The sequence below is a fragment of the Callospermophilus lateralis genome, chromosome 5, assembly GCF_048772815.1.
Source record: "Callospermophilus lateralis isolate mCalLat2 chromosome 5, mCalLat2.hap1, whole genome shotgun sequence".
NCBI lineage: Eukaryota > Metazoa > Chordata > Mammalia > Rodentia > Sciuridae > Callospermophilus > Callospermophilus lateralis.
Window position 1 is genome coordinate 14,928,615 of NC_135309.1, and position 20,432 is coordinate 14,949,046.

General features: G+C 59.1%; 1 protein-coding gene across 1 annotated transcript in view; it reads left to right on the top strand.

Annotated features, from left to right (window-relative positions):
• Positions 1-20,432, top strand: part of Sh3pxd2b (SH3 and PX domains 2B) — a 76,198-nt gene that overhangs the window by 13,548 nt on the left and 42,218 nt on the right. The window contains exons 2-3 of the mRNA XM_076856340.2: positions 10,034-10,114; positions 18,149-18,224. Coding sequence (XP_076712455.2) covers positions 10,034-10,114; positions 18,149-18,224 — 157 coding nt within the window. The remainder of the gene's footprint in view (positions 1-10,033; positions 10,115-18,148; positions 18,225-20,432) is intronic.

Consider the following 20,432-nt stretch of genomic DNA (forward strand, 5'->3'; position numbering starts at 1 on the left):
AGCTCGTCCCTCCAGATACTAAGTAGTTGTCTCCTTGTGCAGAAACCCTCTGCCCCCGCCCCGCAGAGGGCTGAGAGGCTGTGGCCTGTGACAGAATCCTGCACTCTGTCCAGTGCCTACCACGTACCAGGCTCGTGCTGGGCCTTTGGGTGTGAATCCAGACCCCTCCTGGGCTTTTCCTCCCATGTCTCCCAGCCCGAGTGCAATTCCTGGCTCTGTCACTTGCTGCTGTGTGGCCTCAGGCAAGCCAGTGGCCCTCTCTGAGTCTCCAGTAATACACCCTAAGGGAAGCACTTAGTGTCCTGCATAGTAAGACTATGCAGGCTCATTTTGGTCCTTCCTGGTTGCCTGGAGCAGGCTCCTGGGCCATCTTGACCCGAGCACCCTGGGTACGGTCAGGGCTGTGGTCGCTATAGCTACACAGGGGAGGTGGCCACCTGAGGTCCGGCCCGGCTCCTGCCCGCCTTGCCGGGCTCCTCCGAGGCTGGCACCCTCAGGATCTCGGCGAGGCCTGAGTGCCTGCCCTGGAGGCTTTCCTAGAAAGCCGGCCCGGGCGCCGCTGCCAGCACCTCTGCTTGCCATTGGAAGCTCCCGGTGCCGCCCGGGCCAGATGTGTGGAGAGGTGTGAGCTGGCTGCGGCGCCCGGCTGCGGTGCTCGCCAGTGTGGCCACCCGGCGGCATCTGAGTGCGGGCGCTCGGCCACCAGCCGCCGTGGGCACAGACCTGTGCTCGAGGCCGTGTCACGGAGTCCCAGGGTGACACTCCTGACTCCTTTTAACTCGCCCCGCGTCACGAGGTGTGAGTCGCCCGCAGGGACAGTGGCTGGGTCAGGCAGAGCCCGGGTCTCATCTCCACAAAGCCGATTCCTCGTGGCTCTGGAGCTTTCCGCGGGCAGTGTGCCCAGGCAGCTGTCAGGCCTGCGTCCTCGGTCCCCTGCCAGCCCCGCTGCTGTTCTCCCCGTTGCTCAGATGGGGAGAGCAAGGTCGGAGCCTGGGGGGACTGTCCCCGCCGTGTCCAGCCACAGAGCCCCTCCGTGTCCGGGCCCCAGAGCGGGGCCTGTCAGGTTCCTGTGCATGGCTGTAGCAGCGAGGGCTGGTTTGGTTCTTTACCTTCCGAGCAGAGTGGTCCCGCTCCTGGTGTCCTGTTCCCTGATGCCAGGTTCCGTGGGGACCGCTGTGGACAGTGCCAGCCTCAGGGGAACGCCCTCCCTCCGGCCGCCCTGGGGTGGGACGGGCCTCCTGGAGGAGCGGAGCGGCTCCCGCGTCTTCTCCGCTGCTCCGTCGCTGGCTCAGAGCAGCCCTGGAGGGACGGGGACTCCTCCAGGTCGGGCCAGGCCTGCCTTCCCCTGTGACCAGGCCAGCTCAGATGCTGGGCCCCTTGGCAGCTGAGCTCTGCATTCGGCCATTTCAGGAGTGGTGTCGCTGTCCAGGCAGAGAGCCCTTGAGCCAGGTCCCGTGACGGTGGACCCTGTGGCACTGTTTGGGCTTTTGGCCTGTCTGTCTGCCTGCCTGTCTGTCTGTCTGCCTGTCTGCCCGCCCCAGTCATCTCCCCTATCATGGTCAGGAGGCACCAGGGGCCAGGGGGTAAAGGAGACAGACCTGGCCCTGCAGAGTGGGTGGCAGCGGAGTGGCCACGGACCCTGGGCTGCACCAGACCCACACGCAGGGGCCTCGCAGGCAGGGGGAGGGGACCCCTGACCAGCACAGAGAAGCGGATCTAAGCGCAGGAGGGAGAGAAGGTGCCCACCAGAGGCAGGGCGCGTGCTGGGTCCAGGCAAGGGCAGCTGGCCCTGATGGGCCCCCAGGCCCCACGTGCTGCTCGCTGTCCTTCTCAGCCATGGGCATCACCCAGCCCGTGGTAAGGAGCCGGTACGCAGTGGATCTCCTGATGCATGTGCCACGTGGGCAAATGACGGGAGAGTGTGGCATGGGGAGCTCGCCCCTCTCCTGGCTGCTGCCCCCTGGCCTGCCCACTGCACCTGTGCACAGTGGACCAGCATCTCCAGCCCCGCCTGCCCCACCTTGCCATGTGCCACGTGGACCAAGAACGGCCGGACACAGCCCTGGCTCCCAGGGGCCTGCCTGATCCGAGCACCACACACTCGAGTCTGGGCCCCGATCCAAGCATTCACTTAATTGAAAAAAAAAAAAAAAAAAAAAAAACTGGAAAAAGAGAGAACTGGGCAGCCGGCCATCCCAGCGGGTCACTTGCCGTTGCGTCTGAGCCTGGTGATTGCTGCCGCTGATGTGGGGCAGGAGAGCTGCAGCCTGGCTGGGGGTGGGGGTGTCCCAGGCCTGTGGACCGGTGTCTGGCCTCGGGCGCCCACCCCCAGCTGCTCTGCTGGGCAGGTGCCACAGGTCCTCACGTCATGTCCTCCTCCCCCGCCTGAGGCCTCCGCCTTCCTGCAGCTGGAGGGGCGCCGGGTGTGCGGGAAAGCCCCCAGCACAGGCCAGCATGCTGCGGGCAAGGCCACTGCACAGGGACATCGTAGCAACCCCCACCCCCGGCCACCTCCCCAATCCCGGGTTCCTTCCCAACAGCCCGAGCTGGGCAGCGGTCTCTCCAGGAGGAAACTCAATGTGCTTCCATTTAAAAGAGGAATCTGCGATTCTCAGCACTTCCGGTGGCCGGGCTGCTGTGGGCTGTTGGGAAATCAGACAAATCGCAGGGTGTTGCAGCTCCAGCAGACGTGGCAGTCTCACCTACACAGGCAGATGCTGGGCGGACCGTGGGGACCAGGCCCTGGCCCGGGAGGAGCTGCGCCTGCTTCCCGATAGCCGGGGCCTCCGCCCTCCTCCCTCCAGGGCTGTGGCCGCTGCTCCCCCTTCTCGCTTGCTTCTCCCCCACCTGGGCCTGCACGTCCACCTCGGCCCGTGGCCAGGTCAGCGCACTGCTGCATTAGCAAGCTCTGCCCAGGACCTGCCAGCCCAGAAACAGCCAGGTGGGAGCTTCGAGGGTAGGGGTCCCAACTGCCTATTAAAGATGGTGTCTGATGCCGGGGCCTGTCAGGCCCCGGACACCCCTGGATGTGTTCCCCAAGACTCTCCGCAGGAAATGGGTTCATCTGCATCTTTTTGCTTTTAGTTAACTTTTCTGATTGACAAATCAGAAAATCCTGGTGACGCCTGCGCCCATGGTGTAGAGTCACATTGGGGTAATGAGCCTGGCTGTGGCCTTCAGCACTGGCCACTGCTTTGTGGTGGGAACCTTCAGAACCTCCTGGCTATCTTGAAATCGGCAGCCTCCCTCTGCTGTGCCCTACAACACCAGAGCAACTCCTCCCCGAGGGACATGGCACCCCTCGCCAGCCTCCTGCCTCGTCCCAGCCTCTGGTGGCCCCAGCCTCCTGCCTGCCCTGCATTTTCACCGAACATGGTGGCCATGGGTGCTGATGTTGAAGCTGCCAAGCAGGACGCCCTCAGGGGCCCAGGCCAGTGACCACCACGGACCTGTTCGGCCCACACACAAGCCAGCCCCCTGCTGCACTCAGAGACTGGGGTCCTCCTCCCTCCATCTGGAAAGGGCCGTGTCTTGTCTCCAGAATGAACAGCAGTACCCAGAATGAGGGCCACAAGCCGGCCCCTCCCAAGGGGAGCCTCAGCTTCTGGTTTGACCTCCTCCCTAGTGGTTGGGAGGCTCAGAGGTCTCTGGCCTCAAATCCCTAACTATAAAAGAAAGAGCACACATTCACACATTCCCGTCTCGCCTGAGGCAGGCAGGGCAGGCCTGTGGGCAGTGGAGCCCAGGCCCTGTCTCGGTCTCCGTTAAATGGTCCCCTGCTGTCTGATGATGGCCTGCCGGCTGCATGGTCCACTTTTGCCATATGCAGAGGAGCTAAAAGAGGCTGTAAAAGTCCTGTGGAAACCAGGGTGGACACCCAGACGCCTGCCCACTTAGCCTGTGTGGGATTCTGGAGCTTCTCGGAGGCCAGCTGGCCTCAGTCAACTCCAGAGCTATCCAGATTCAGTGTTCTCTAGGTGGATCCTCGCATAGGAGGCCAGAGGGGCACGGGGAATTTGCAAGAAAATCTAGACACTTGCAAAAGTAGAAAGTGTCCGCAGCCGAGAGCCTAGCCCTAAGCAAGTCACTGCGAGGGGTTGACCAGATCGGGAATGTGGTGGGCGCACGGCCACTTAGCACCGGCCCCCCACAGCAGACACTGAGCCATGCCCGTGGTCCCCTCGACCCTGCGGGAGGCACCCCGCCCACCTGTGCCCTCTCTTCAGGGTTCTCTGCTGCCACCCAGATCCTTCCCACCAGCTCCGTAGAGCCAGGGGGCTTCTGCCTGAGCAGAGATGTCCATGGCACCGTGGCCACAGGTCCAGGAAGAGGGCGGTGGCCAACAAGGCTGCACATGCCTCCTGTGCTCTTGGCCCTGAGGCCACCGTCACAGGTCTTAGGGCTCCTCGGTTCCCTTCACCTGACACAGCACTGTTCTTGAGCCTGACTCACTTTCGACTCAGCTGCTCTTGAAGGGAAGCTCCAGCCGTCCACCATAAATGGCAAAGCAGTGCCCCGGCTAGGCCCGAGGGAAGTGGCGTTCCAAGGCAGGAGACAGCCGCACGCTGATCTCCTCCTGAGGAGCATGGCCGCCCAGGGATCCTCTCCCCCTTACGGAAGGAGCCAAGCGAGTGTAGGAGGCACTGTCCCCACCAAAGTCAGACGCTGCCAGTGCACCCCGAGTGGGATACCTGCCACGTGACTCCTCAGCAGCCTTCTGGTTGGCATCGTGGGGAGTTTCAGCCAGACCTAGACACTCTGGGAACCCACTGGACAGGTTTGCCCTCAGGGATTTTATCAGCAGGGCAGAAGCCCCTTCTCATGCTCCGAGTCCACACGGCGGAAACCTGTGAGGTCACTGTGCTCCGGGGCCAGGCACAGCTGTTTCGCATCGTCTTGGCAGGGGCGGCCTGTCGGGGGGGCCCTGGGCCTTTGCAAGAGCTGCAGCCACAGCGGGGATCTGGGTTAGTGGGTGGCAGGAGCGAGGCTGTCCGACCCCCCGGGGCTTTGAGGATCTTGCTGAGGCCTCTTGCTGCCTTTGGCTTTGCCCAGGCCTGGCCCCTCCTGCCTCTCAGGGGACGCTCAGCTTGATTCTGGCTTCAGTCTTTACTCCTGGCAGAACTGACCCCCCTGACTGGCGCTTGGAAATGGAGCCCAAATTCCTGGTGCATAATGGGGCCTCAGTGCGCTGGCCTGGGGTTGGACCTGCCATGGGAGGTGAGGGTGAAGGACGGGATGAATCACAGAGCGTTTCCCTTCAAGTCCCAGTGTGAGCAGAGATTCTGACCAACACTTCTTCCATTTCTGGAGCTTTACAAAAGTTGTTGTTCAGTCCTGACGGAGGCCTGTGGGTGGGAAGGACCGGCGTCCAACACAGGGGCGTGAAGAGGCCGAGGTCTCACCCCAGCTCCATGAGCTCAGGGGCCTGTCTTCCTGCACCCCACCATGTCCCTAGCCTGTGAATGTCCTCCTACCCCACCCTGGAGAGCCCTCTGCCCTCATCTGAACCAGGCCAGGGCCTGAGCCAGGGCCCAGTGAAGACACGGCTGGGGCTCCTAAGACATCATCCCAGACTGGTTCTTCTGGTCCTAGGAGGTGATGTTCTTTTCTCTGGTTAGAAATAGACTGTTCCTGACTTAGGACGGGTTGACTTGCCATTCGACTTTAAATCACACTAAAAATTCCAAATTTGGACCTTTTCCCAGGCTCGCTGTGCCGTCCAACACCCTCGTGACGCTAGGCGGTCCAGAGAGCCACGGCCCAGTCAGCCACACAGTCATGAGCGGCATGACAAAGTCACGCAGTGTGTGTCACGAGCGATCATTATTGACTCCGTCTGAGCCGCACTTAGATTCAATCAAGCCTATTTTATTAATGTCCATCACACTCCAGATACACACCTTAATTCTAAGTCCCAACTGAGTCTACACCCAAGGGACCCAGATGCTCACCTGTGACATGTCTTAAGTCCAGGTCCCTAGAATACCACCCAGGCCAGGGGAGTCTGGTTTTGGGGCGGGGGGGGGGGGGCGGTGGACAAAAGTGGCAGTGGTCTTGGTCTGTCTGTCTGGTTCCCTACTGCCCCCCAGAAGTCTGGGTTTTCAAGTCCGAGTTCAGTAGTACTTGCAGCTGATAACTGGGTGGGGTCCGGGGTGGACGCCCTGGGGTGGACTTGCACACCACTCCCTTAGGTCTGAGCTCTGCAGTCACATCCTTGTGTTGCTCGCAGCCTTCTACCCATCGCACACTGATTGGTCCTGTCACATTCCTGGTGCTCCTATCAGTGCGACTTCCGGCAAGGGGGTGGGTTCGCTGGGCTTGGCCCCATTGTAGGTAGAGGAACAGCTGTACCCGCCACAACTCTAGAAGTACATATGGCACCGAGGTCAGAGTCCTCGAGGTCCTGCGTAGCCTGCCGCCCTGCCGTGAACCACAGGCCTGCACCCACATCCGGACACGGCACGGTCGGCGACCTGTGTGGGAAGACACGTATCTGCTCGGGTTCATTTATAGCCCCAAGTGAGCACTTGTGACACTCTCATGAGCACCCGCTGGCTCTAAACAAGTGTCCTCCTCCTGGTTCCTTCAGGGCCATTGTCACCAGTACACTCTAATGACACAGACTCGCGGGTGTCACGGCAGCCGTGGGAACATGCACACGGCTTACGCCACAGCCCGGCCCTCCCCCCATCCCTGCCACTCTCAGATCATCTTTGTCCTCCTAGATTCGCACGTGAGGAGACACTTGCGACACTTTTCTTCCTGAGTCTGGCTCATTTGCTCAACATGGGGCTCTCCGGCTCCCCCACTTCCCTGCAGATGACTGTTCTTGTCTCCTGCATGCGCCTTCCCGATTTTCTTTCCAGGGCTGGGGTTGACCCCAGGGCCCCCACATGCTGGGCAAGTGCTCTTCTCTCCACTAAGCTCCCTCTGCAGCCCTGGTTAGAATTTCATCTGAGGCAGGGTCTTGCTAAGTTCCCCTGACTGGCCTTGAACCTGCAGTCCTTCCGCCTCAGCCACCGAGGAGCTGAGATTGCAGGTGTGACTCTGCCAGCTTCTCCTCCTCCTTCTTTCCCTTGGTACCAGGGATTGAACCCAGGGTGCTCAAACACTGAGCCGCACCCCTGCCCTTTTTATTTTTCATTTTTGAGACAGGGCCTCACTGAGTTGCTGAGGCTGCTGTGAAGTCCTACTCCTCCTGCCTCAGCCTCCCGAGCTCCTGGGATCACAGCCAGGGCACCCAGCTCGGCTCATTCTTCTGTATGTCTGATGGTGCTCTTCACCACATGTTTCCTTTATCCATAATGTGCTGATGGTGCCTTGGCTCATGCCGTAACCTGGCCATCGAGCGCGCTGTGAGGGACGTGGCTGTGCAGGTGTCTCTGGGGTGCCCTGGCTCTAATTCCCTGAAGCACACCCTCAGGCCGGTCTGTCGGGATCAGGTTTGTTGGACTGTTTGACTCCCATGCTCCTTCCGAAGCGCTGTACTGGTTCACGCCCCCCAACAGTGTGGAAGGCTTCCCTTCCCCGCGTCCTCCCAGTGTCGTGTGGTGGTTTTCTGTTTTGTTCTGTTTTTGGTGACCGCCAGCCGTTCTGACTGGAGTGAGTCAGAGCCTCAGTGCAGTTTTGATTTGTGTTTCCCAGATGGTGAAAGAGGTTGGGCATTTTTCATGTGTTTGTTGGCCGTCCCTACTTCCTCTTAGGGGAATCACCTGTTCAGTTCATTTGCCCACTGATCAAATCGTCTTGTGTTTTGGTTTTCAGTTTCCCGAGTTCTTCACGTGTTCTGGACATTGAGCCTCTTCTGGGAGAGCTGAGCAGGGACGGCCCCCTGCGGGCCGTCCCTCCGCTCTGCTGATGGCCTCCTGGGCTGGCAGACGCTCCTCAGCTGGCCGGCCCCACTTGTCCATCTCAGTCCTTGCTGTTGTGTCCTGAGCTGTTGAGTCCTCTTCAGGAAGTTCTTGTCTGGCCCGTGTCCTGAAGTGCTTCCCTGTGTTCTCCAGCAGTTTCGGAGTTTCAGGTCTTAATCTCTAGGTCTTTGTCTCCTCTGGAGAGATGGGACCTGGCTTCGTTCTGCCTAAGGAGCTGCAGCACTCTTGGCCGGGAAGCTCTTGCTCTAGCCTGATTCTGGCACCTTGGCCCCAAGTCGATGGCTGTGGCCGAGCGGGCCTGTCTCCGTGTCTGTTCCGTAGGTCACGTGCCCGTTGCTCTATGGTGGGTTTTGCAGTCAGGCCCCGTGATGGCCCCAGTGCTGCCCTTTTTGCTCGGGATTGATTGCTTTGGCTACTCCGGGCCTTTGATCTTCCCCATGAATTTCAGGATTACTTTTCTAGATCTGTGAGTGGTGTCCTTGGTCCTTCAGTGGGGCTCGCACTGAATCCATAGGTTGCTTTCGGTAGCATGCCATCTTTCAGCACCCCGCCAGCCCACCATGGGGTGGGTGGGGCTGCCGTCCTCCAGGTGGCTCTAGTTCCGTCTTCAGCTTTGTGATTCTCATAGTCGAGGTCTTCCACCTCCTTGGTCAGGGTTAGTCCTCTGTGTTTTTTTAAGTTCCTGATTTCTTTCTTAGGAAGTTCATTGTTGGTGTACAGAAAAGCCACTGGTTTCCCTGTGTTGATTTTGTGGTCTGCTATACTAATTTGCTAAATTTATCAGATCTACAGTGCCATTATTTTTTGCACTTTTGGGCTTTTTGTTGGTGGTTTGTGATTTACGATGGCCCCTGCACAGTGCTCAGGTGCCGTCTGGGTTCCTGATGGGCCCCATGTGTGTGTGAGAGAAGCCTGGTTCAGGCACGAGTCCTGGAGCCACGGCCGTGAGCTCAGAGTTCGTGGATGCACGGTGCGTATTAAATAGGGCTCCTTGCACAGAAACACACATGCAAGAAAGCCACATAGGATCACATGATGCAAATGAGCGGGAATCGTAGGACCCCGACCCTGCATCTCTCCAGGGGTAACAATTGAGTGTCTGTCAATCAGTATTCTTGGTGACACTGTAGAAAGTGGGTGCTGGGAATCATGAGAGGTAGGGGTGTGAGTGTGTGCGTGTGCCTAGATGTTCGTGTACGTTGAGTTTAATTACATGCTGCTGTTCCTTGGTCTCTGTTGGGATTGGGTCCATGATCCTCGAAGCTATCAAAGTCCTCAGTGCTCAGATGAAAGAACGTAGTATTTACACACAATCTTCGTGCTTTGACCCACCTCCACAGGGCTTGTGGTCCCTTAGGTCAGTGTCGGTGCTGTGTCAGTTCTTACCATCCTGTGTCGTCGAGAGAGTAAGGTCAGTATTTTCCGTCTGCAGAGGTGAACCCTGCGGACACACAGGGCCAGCCGTGATGCGTTTGAGGTGGAGAGTCCGTTGTGTCCCTGGTGAACTTTCCCCATAGGTCAGAATTGTCTTAGTTGCACAAAAGTCCTCAATGCACCAAAAGGGGACTGAGGCAGAAAGCTCAGGCCCTTGTCATGTGCCACAGAAGCCACAAGCAGTGTGGGTGACACACGATCCCCAACCTTGATTCTGTCAGATCCCGTCTTGTCAACCCAGTTCACAGAGACACTGGGACGGGAGGGGGACAGTGACATGGCCGCGTCCTCACTGATGGGCAGGGCAGCGTGGCTCTGCCTGCGGAGACTCTAAGGCGGCCAGGGGCCACCCCGGGCTGCCACCCCCCACACTTGATGCCACTTCATCCTTGGCACCAGTCTGACCCTGCAGTTGGTACCCTCCTTCTGAGGGGTCAGCTGGGCTCGGAGAGGGCCAGGAGCCTCCAGCCCACCTCCGCAGGGCTGCCGTGGAGACTGAGTCTGCCCTGGGCCTCAAGCTCCCCGGGTTCCCAGGACCAAGGACCCCGGCTCCTTTTGTTTTGTGGGCAGGTCATTGTCACGGGGCAGATTCTGGAATCCCAAGAGTCCGAAGTGGAAGGGCTGGCGTCTGGACACCCCTGGCGGGAGGACGAGGGCAGGAGAGTCGGAGAGCCACCACACTCCGTCTTAAGACGCCTGGTATTGACACTGTCTGTCCCTCCCCGCAGGTCTACATCATCCGCGTCACGTGGTCCAGCGGCTCCACCGAGGCCATTTACCGGCGCTACAGCAAGTTCTTCGACCTGCAGGTGAGGACTCGGGTCCTGCTGGGCTGCGGGTGGGCAGGGGTTCCTTGGCCACTGTGCACTGTGGCTGGAGGGTCTGGACTCTCTACTTCCTAGACTTAGACGTGCGTCACTTCCCCCGTCGGCTCCGTGCCTTATTGTTCTGTGCTCTGAGGGGCAGTGCTGTGGGCTGTTGCAGGAGGGTGGGGGCCTCCCCGTGTGGCTCTGCAGCGCCATCTTGACCTGGGTTTTGAATGCCAATTCATTTGCTGGTGAGCTCAGCTTGTTGGGTGCAGCTGGGCTCTTGGGGCCGCTGGGCTCTGAGTCCAGCCCCATCTCTGGCCCACCTCAGCCTCTCCCTCCACACTCAGCTCCTGAAATGCCCCGTGTTCCCTGACCCGCCCTCGCCAGGCCTTTGCACCTGCAGAGCCTCACCTGGAACATTCCCAGCCCCTCCTGAGCCACTGCTTGACTTGGGCAGCTCCTCAGGGCACTCATCCTCTGGAAAGCCTATCTGACTCTCCCCAGCCAGCAAGAGCCACCTGCGCCCCACGGGCCTGCGGGCTTCTCTGTGTTGACTGCCTGTCTGGGGCCCAGTGTCCCCAGTGATGTTCCCCTCTAGACGACAGCAGTCATGGGCAGAGGTACATCTGCCCCAGCCTGTCTCTGTGATGTTTTACTCAATGCCCAGTTCACAGAGCCCAGCAGGCAGTGTTTGGTGGACAGATGGATGGATGAGTCAGTTGTCCAATACCAGGAGCACCTGTGGTCTCAGCATCCCCCATCCCAGGAGGACAGAGCAGTCCTGACCTCTGGGCCAGCCGCGCCATCTCAGCCAGGAAGGCAGGCAACTCAGAGCAGGTGTGAGAAACACTGGCCCTCAGGTCGGGCTGGGACAGAGCTCTTTAATAAGCCTCTGCCTCAGGGGTGAGGGCCGGGGGAACTTGCCCGGCTTTCTGTGTGCTGCAGAGAGGTGAGGTCTTTCCTCCAATGTGTCACTCAGGACACTTCTGTTCCGAGTGGCAGAACCAACTCAGATTTGCCAGAGTAAGCGGGAGGGCTTTAGGCTGGTGTAGCTGAATGACCTAGCAGCACGGGCCTCCTGGGCTTCAGGCACGGCTGCATCAGGAGCTCCCACAGCGTCCGCCTGTCTCTCCCTCCTTCCACACTCCCTCTTCTGCCATGTAGGCCTCGTGCTCAGAACCCTGGGGCTGCAAAGTGGCTCCCACAGCTGTAGCACACACTCGGTACGGGGGAGAAGTAAAGGTCACATCTCAGAGGCCCAGCAAATGCGCCATGTGTCCCAGGCTCATCTCCACCCAGTCAGCATGAGAGAGTGGTTGGACAGCCAGCTTCCCTGAGTCCCTGGAGTCCCAGGGTGTGGACTGAGACCTGGACAGAGGTGGTTCCAGACACAGCCATGATCAGAGGTTAGGTAGCTGGGCACCAGAGGACAGGCCCCGGCCCGGCCCTATCTTGTCCCTTCTCCTCGTGGGTGTCTGGCAGCTCGGGTGATGTTAATGGCAGACATCCTTGCTCCTGAGAATGTCACACAGACAGCTTTCAGAGCCCGTGTCCCACCCAGGAGGGGAGGAAAGATGTGCTGCTGACGGGTTTCTCCAGCACCACTGGGCAATCCTGCCACCTTCAGGAGACCCCGGACGTGCGGCATCCCACAAAGCAGTTGAGATGCCAGTTGCTTAGTGATTTAAGATGGAGTGAACTCGGTTTTGTTCAGCAGCGAGCAGCCAGACCAGACATTATGATTCTCTTCTGCTCTGTTGCAAGCGTCAGGTAAACGTAACAACAAAGAGGACCCGTGGTCGAGATGCTGGGATGCCATCTAAAATGACGTGGCGGGACCAAACCCCAAGGCCAGAGGCCCGGGCCCAGGGTCAGCCCTGCACAGACGCGCCTTGCCCGGTGACGTGCCGGGGAGGGCTGAGCCAGGGTCTGACCGCAGCTCTTCCTGACCCTGGCCCCGGCTCCCCGCCAGCCCTGACTCAACTTTATTCCGACCAGAACTTGAAAGTGAGGTTTCTTCCCAGCTCAGCACAATTGGTGGCAGTTGGGGATTTGCCGTCACATAAATGGCTGCCCAGCCCTCTGGCCCCACCGCAGCACTGTCCTCCAGAGGCCGCGCCCAGCCAAGCCGGCTTTAAGGAGTCCCAGATGGGCAGCCGCGGCGGAGAGTCACGGGATTTCTGGGGTCCTCGTCACCCTGGGAACAGCCTTCCCCACCCAGAGGGAAGCAGACGAGGTCAGCCAGGGCCGCAGCTGTTCCTCATGATGGGCGGGAGGCAGCCCAGAGGGGCTGCGACGCCCTGTAGATGATTTCATGATTCCGCCACCCTCCTCCCCTCTGGCCCCGTGCCTTGGTGTTTCCAGAAGTAACTTGGCTCAGAGAGAGTAGGGGGGGGGCGAGGCCTCGCCGAGGGGCAGCCTGGCCAGCGTGTTGTAATGGAAAAGAAGAGGGTTCGGTCAGGAGGCCCGGGCCCAGCCGCCCACTAGCTGTGTGGCCTTGGGCACCCCCTTAACCCCTCTGTGCCTGATGTCCTCATGGCAGCAGAAGTAGCTGGCGTTTCCAGAGCACTGGATGAGGGACCCATTCTGCTCGATATCTAGATGTAGCCACTCTTTTAATCCTCGTGACAAGCTTGTCACATTACACAGACGAGGATCTAAACAGCCTGGCACCATCACCAGCCCCTCCGTCTGTGGCCCAGAAAGGTGCCCTCATTTGCCCAAGGTCACGCAGCTGGTGAGCGTCGGAACTACTCAGACTTGGGGCTGGATGGGTGACCCCAGAGTCCACCCTCTTGGCCACGTCGGTCCCCACTTCTGCATCCCAAGGTTCTGATGAGTTAAAATTGACAGTTGTGTCCAGGAGAGGCCGAGACCAGACACAGCAGATAGCCAGGAGTCACCAGGGGCTAGGAGGGGGACAGGGAGACCCTGCTTACGGGACCTTGGGGGTAATGAAATGTTCTAGATGCAGATGCCAGGCCTCATGCGTAGACATGTGGATATACTAAAGACCACTGCTCGCTTCTAGAGGGTGACTTTAGGGTACGCAGCGTCCCCATTCTCTGTATGGTGACAGTGTACATACAGGCTCTCCCGCTCTCCCACCGACAGTGTCTGCTGTTGGGACTGGCGGTGGGCGCGGTGGCTGCTGGGAGTTAGCTGCAGGCCGAGCGGGTGGTGGTGCAGGTTGTTAAGATCCTGGGCATTGGAACGAGGAGGACTAGGCTTTGATCCAGACCCTCCCTTCCTAGCTGCCGCGAGGTCCTGATTTAGTCAGAACCATCCCGGGGCAGATGACGGGAGCCCAGTCAAGATGGGTTATTCAGACAGCACCTTCATTACCCAGTGGACTGAGAAATCCTGGGGCCCTTGGCTTCGGGTGACGACCAGCGTGTCTAGGAGGGCTTGTCTTCCTCCACTGTTGATTTTCTCGTGCCCAGTCCAGGAGGGACAGCATGGTGGCAGCCACAGCTCTGGGCTCTAGCTAACAGACCAACACAGTGATGTCAGGGAACAGAGAAGCCCCTCCCCAGCAACTGGAGCAAATCTTATTGGCTCATCTTGGGTCACATGATAAGGTCATCAGGGTCAGCCAGGGACTGAAACAGAGTCAGCTCCCTGCCCTGCTGATGTGCCTAGACCCAAGGGTAGACATCAGGGATTCCCCAGTGGACATCAGGGAAATAGGCGGTAGGTGACAGAAAACCATAAATTGTCCTCTCTCCCTACAGGACGGGCAGCGTGTACTCTGCAGAGGGTGCTTCTGCCCAGACCATGAGTCTTTGCAAACAAGCCTTAGACATGTGAGGACCACTTTGCCCTTTGCCATGTAACCTTTGACCTCTGTTGGTCAGAGGTCTGTTGTACCCCCAGGTCATGGCCATCGATGAAGCCAGGGCCTCCCTCACACAAGGCAGCTAAAAATTTGCTGACCTAGACCCTGGACTGGCACGGGGACCTGATGAGCTTCTACTTTCTGAAGCTCTCTGTGCAGTGGGGACGTTTACCCCAGTAGATCCAGGTCAGGGTGCTCCCAGGGGATCTCTGCCACCTCACCAGGTCAGGGTGCTCCCAGGGGACCTCTGACCACCTCATCAGGTCAGGGTGCTCCCAGGGGACCTCTGCCACCTCACCAGGTCAGGGTGCTCCCAGGGGACCTCTGACCACCTCATCAGGTCAGAGTGCTCCCAGGGGACCTCTGAGCACCTTCACCAGGTCAGGGTGCTCCCAGGGGACCTCTGACCACCTCTCACCAGGTCAGGGTGCTCCCAGGGGACCTCTGACCACCTCTCACCAGGTCAGGGTGCTCCCAGGGGACCTCTTGCCACCTCTCACCAGTGGCCTTCTTAGAGGACTGGCCTCCTGGTGGAGGTGCAACCTGAACCGGTCTTGACAGTGGACAGGGAGTTGGCCTCCACCTAGTGGGTAGGACACTCCCAGCAGGGCAACTGGAGTTTGAGCTGGGCTTCTGCAGAGCAGGTGGGACACAGCCACTGCGTCACTCTGTCTGCCAGGGAGCACTGTCTGGGGCGGAGTGCCACCTGCGTCTGTAGCAGGAGCACACCTAGGGGAAGTCCCTGCATGGGGTCCAGGGAGGCCCTGCAGCCCCTGCTGCCTGCATGCCACACCGCAGGGCAGCGGGCAGGCCAGGGCACAGGGTGCAGCTGCCTCTTGGTCTGTGCCTTCCTCCCATCGGGCACAGAGAGGCCTGTCCCCAGTCGTTCAGCCCGCGTCATGTCCTGTCTCCGTGGGAACAGTACTGAGAGCCTAGTTGTCCCAAGCTCTCGAGAGTGTGACAGTCCCCAGCACGCCTTTTGGAGGGTTTTCTTCTGTCACTCTGGGGGCGGGCATGGGTCTGGCAGGACCCATTCTTCCTCAGTAGGCAGCCTGGCCCTGCTGGGCGAGTCCCAGAGACCCGGCCAACACCAGCCTCAAACCGCCTTTCCTTGAGTCAGACGCGCTCTCTCCCAGACGGCCTTTCTGAGATGGGAGGTGCCACCAGCCCTCCGTGCTCCCTGGAGGGAAGTCTTCGGCCCCTGGAAGTGCCTGCCTTGTGAGGGCGCAGAGCTAAGCCAACACATGGTCGTCTTTTTCCACCCGCTGTGCGATTCCTTCTTTCTGAAACAGCAAGAAACCTGATGGCCTTGGGCAATGGCGTCTGGACGCACAGCCAGGCCTTGGTGTGGCTCCCTGGCAGCATCTCTTCTCCTGGGCGGTAGCTGACCAAGCCAGCGAAGCACATTTTGAAATTCTGCTCTTCTGTTGCAAGAGCTGCTTTTCGAGTGCTCGGAAGCTCTGGGGGCCAGTGGCCACGTGCTGGAGGGTGCAGACAAGGTCAGCCCTTGGCTCCCTAGCCACGCTCACCTGGGCCAGAGCGAGTCGGAACAGGCCAAGGGTGGCTTCCCAAGACCAGTCCCTGGGGGGACTCTGGATGAGCATTCAGGGGAGTCCCAATCTGGGAGTGGTCGTCTGGGTGCATGGGTAGGGAGCCGTGCATTCTTTAAAAACACGTTTCTCCCGATGGTGTCTCCACACTACCTCCACAAACAGATCCGCAGAGGGAGAAGCACTTAGAGCAGCAGGACCCACAGTCTGCAGGCCCTGCCCCCGAGGCCAGCGGATCCCCGTGCCCTGCCCACAGGCTAGGGCCTGGAACTGACCTCAGTTCTGCTGGGCTTCGTGTTCATATGACCCTCTGAGGCCTCCTCAGAGTGACCTCGGGAAGGCGAATGGGCCTCAGGCAGAGGTGCTGGGCCAGCTGCACCCCTGCTGCACCCTGTGACCCTGGGAAGGCCACTGCCCTCTCTGCTCCCCTCGCCCTCACCTGCGACTTGGGACCTAGGGTCCGTTTCCTGGGCTTGCTGCAAAGGTCAGATGAACTCGTGTGTGAGTTGCTCATCAACAGCTGTCCGGTGTAGCAGTGGTCACTGAGCACCATTCTGTGTGAGTGATCTGAATATCATTCATCAGGGTTACTTGGCAACATCTCTTGAAGCTGCTGCCCCCAAACTTGTCTCTGTTGCAATCATTCATTAGCCATTTTTAAAAATCAATCAATTTTATGTTTTAGAGTTGCTTTAGGTTCATAGCAAAGTCCACTGGAAAGTGCAGAGCATTCCCATATCCCTGCCCCCCACAGTGCCCCCACTATCAGTATCTGGTTCTCCCAATTTTTATTGAGTTCCTGCTATGTGCTGGTGTTGAAGAGCTCTTGAACTCCAGAGAGGAAGCCTGCCTCTTCCAGACAGGGCCCTGAGTGGCCTCACCAGTCTCTGAAGGACAGTGGACCGAGTATTACCCCGTCACCACGCAGGACAGAATAGGGCCAATGATTGAAAGCTACAAGTAAAACCACAGGCTACAGGGCTGGGAGGGTTTGCCCAACAACCCTGAGGCCCTGCACGCTGCCCTCGGCACAGGGGAAAACCCACAGCTGAGGTGTCGAGCCAGGCTGCTGGCCAAGACCGTACCTCCCGGCAGCCCTGCGATGCCCTGCCAGGCCGAGGCTGGCCACCTCCCCAGGGCCAGGTGTTAAACAGCTCAGAAGGGCAGGGACCCAGCCTGAGAAAACCAACCAGCTTCTTCATAACTGTCTCAGAGCACCAAGGGTGGGGCGGTGACCGTGGCACGTGAGCGTCAATCTCTGGCCCTTCTGCCTTGTTGGCCACTGCCTGGGCAGATTTCTTCCTGGATATTAATGTCCGTGCTCAAGGTGTGCCCTGAGGACTCCATGAGGGCGTGTGTGTGTGAGTGTATGTGTGGGTGTGAGTGTGTGTGTGTGTGTGTATGTGAGCGTGTGTAGTGCTGGGGATCAAACCCAGGGCCTCATGAATGCTAGGCAAGCACGCTACCACTGAGCCACGTGGCCAGCCAGGACCTGAAGACCTAGTGCATGCCTGGCTAGGGCTGATGCTCAGCGGAGCCTTCTGTTCTACCTGGGGAACTGCTGTTCCTTCCAGAAGGCCTGCAATTAACTAACCTCATTTCTCCCCGACTTTTCCAAGCTTCTTTGATTCTATCAGAGAGACAGATCTGGAGAGGCAGAGTGACCTTTTCCTTGAAAGGCAAGGACAGGCACATTGTTCACCTGCCAAACATTACTTTGGGAGGCTCAGGACTCCCTCACCGTCTGCTTTGACTTCTTGACCCATGTACTAGTCAGGATAGCTCAGGATATGCTGCTACAACAAGTGACCTCACGAGACAACTGGGTGTATTGTTGGATTTTACTCCAGCAACATGGCCTTCAGAGGTGTTGGGGACTCTGGACCCTCCCTTCAGGACCCCAGCTGGCAGAGAAGTCATTCTCAGGAGTGTAGCCAGTCCCCCTGGCAGAGGGAAACAGAAAATGGTAAATAGGTACCAGTTATGAATCTCCACCTTTGCACAGAGGGAATCAGTGGCAGACCCTTGGGTTTGGGATACTGGGTGAGGTGATCCACATTTATGCCTCAGGGCACTGAAAGGCTTCCATGTGTCACAGACTGTTCCCATTCCTGCTTCTCCCCACCCATCCCATAGTGCCTCCAACACCACCTGCAGTTACCAGTGTATAGCTCAGTCTCCTCCAGACCCTGTGTCTTCACTGCAGTGCCCACACGTCCAGCCCGTCCAGGCCCGATGCTGTCTGCTGAGCCACTGGGCAGCTCTTGGGTCCAGCGGACATGATCATAGACCTAACCAGTCCTGTTGTGGTTTGTTCTTCAACACAACCTAGCCACTCTAGGAAGCGGGATGACCCCCGTCCCTGAAATTCTGGGGCCTCCGAGGTTGCTGTTTGCATGACCTTCAAATCCCAGTGCAGGAAGCCCCAGGGAAACCAAGAAAGGTCCTGCAGCCCCGAGCCTTCACAGTCTGCAGCTTGGACGTAAAGAATGGTTTGGGGGCCCCAGACCAGCTGGAATGGCCTTCTCTGTGGGGCCTGAAAAGCTGGACAGAGCAAACTCTGGGTATCACGTAATTCCTTTGAAAGGTCAGAGGCGCACGGATTGTGCTCCGAGAGGTCTGAGGTTTGGTGTTCTCTACCCTCAGATGCAGATGTTGGACAAGTTTCCCATGGAAGGAGGGCAGAAGGACCCCAAGCAGCGCATCATCCCCTTTCTGCCAGGTAGGCCACCTGCACCACCAGAGGGGACGCCGGGGCCACAGAGCAGCTCTAGGCCTCTCAGGGCGGCTTGCGAGCTCCTCCTCCGTCATCGGGGAACACTGTCCCACTGACCAGAGTGCCCGGGACACGGGCCCCACACACCGTTTCCTAGGCCCACGACTGGACCTCATGTCCAGCTCCAAACAGGAATGGCCAACGGCGCTGCCCTGGAGCACGGCTCCCTGCTCGGCTGCCGGGCTCTTTTCTGCTCCGCATCTCAGACGCAGCTCAGCAGCCCTGAGCGACCCCATTCACCCCTCACAGCTCAGCAGGCGGCGTCCAGGCTGGCTCCTGGGTTCTCTGTTTAGGGCCTTAGGAGGCCAACGTCCAGGTATCGACTGGGCTGAGGCATGACGTGGTGTCTGGGGAACACACGGCCCACCTCGGTCACCTTGTGGCATATCCCGCTTGCCTGTGGGCTGTCTGCTGACCCTCGGTGTCTGCCCAGGCTCGTTGGGCCCACCACAGGGCAGCGAGTCTTTGCTGTGCTTCGGATCCCTTCGACGTCCCCGTCTGCCAGTTGGAGAGCGCTGTCCACCTAGAGGGCTCGCGCCATTTATTGACTGTCCAGGACGGGCCAGTTGCTGGACACCTTCAGTCCCCAGCCACCCTGCAGGGCAGGCATTCCTGAGCTCAGAGCACAGATGAGGAAACTGAGGCTCAGAAGAGGGCAGAGCTGGGGTTCAGACACAGGTGGGCCTGGCTGGCCCCACAGGTCACACCTGCACTTGGGCCACCTGACCCCACTCCCAGGACCCCCTATTCACCACCTCTTTTTTTGAAGGGCACGAGGTTTCCCGGTTTTGTCCAGGCTGCTCTCAAATCCTGGGCTCAAGAGACCTTCCTCCGTCTTCAGCCTCCCAGTGGCTAGGGCTACAGGCCACCATGGGGCCTCACCTCCTCTGAGTGACAGCTGTTGAGTTTTATCTCTTCATTCACAAGTTAGAGCTGATAAAGGGACTTCAGTGATGGGACAGGAGGTGTAAATGCATGGAGGTGGCCAGGGGACATTGGCCAGGGGTCATTGACTCTCGTGATTGTTTCTACACACAGATGGTCAGCAGCGGTCACCCCCCAGTCACAGGGGTTACAGCTAAAGGGCTGCATAGGTCTCCTTCCTATTTCAGACAAAGAAACTGCCACTGGGTCACATGAGCGTCCATCCTCCCAACCCTCCGTCCAGGGAGCCAGTGGTCTTCAGAGGCCAGCATCCTGGGCAGGTGTAAAGACAGGGATGGATGGTTTGCCCAGCCCCCTACTGGGAGCAGCGTTGCCTGCAGCTCACACGTCTAGTCCACCCCACCCTGGGGAAACCCACGGAGCAGGCGCATCTGACAGACAGGCCTCCAGCCTGTGGCTTGGAGCAGGGCCACGCCCCACTGGGCCTCAGTTTCCCCTGCTTTAAGGCTGAGCCTTGGCTTCACGAGGCTCAACTCGTGGCTGGGTAGGTTCCCCGTAGACAGGGTCCTGGGACGTTCCTTAGGGGTTCTATGGCGGCCTGTGTTGGGGCTATCCTTAAGTGACCAAGACCTTGAGTGATGAGTGACTTTCAAGTTAAACGGGGCTCTGAATACAGGGATTCCTTCAAGAAAGGAAAGGAAAGAGTCAGCGCTTTTTTCCTGCATGAAAGGCAAAAGCAGCTCTGGAAAAGCTCCCCAAGAAGAGGACTGGCCTGGCCCCCAGCTGGCCCTCTCCCAGCTCTAGAGCTTTGGTGGTTACGTAACCCTGTCCCACCCAAGAATTAGCCAAGACACTGCTCTCCACAACTTGGCCCCTTTGTCCCTGCTCAGGGCACCCCTTGTAGCTTGCAGAGGTCCCCTTGGGCCCCAGAACCCTGGCACGTCCCTTCTGAGCCCATCTCCTGCTCCTCCCAGAGGCCCAGGCCCGGGGCAGGGGAGCACAGTCCCCTCTCCTTGGGGTCCCTTTCTGTGCAGACTGCCGTGTCAGCAGGACAAAGGCAAGTCTCATGTGAGCACAAAGGCCGGGGGAGGGGCCAGCCCCGGTTTCCATCCCAGCAGGAGCCCAGAGCCAACTTGGCAGAGGAGGCCGCTTGAAAAATAAGAAGTACAGTTTGGCTTCCTCCACCAAGTGAGCGAGCAGAGTCCTCGCCCCAGAACACCCTTTCCACGCCAGCGAGGCAGCAGGCGCCCCTCCTCCCAGAGCCACACG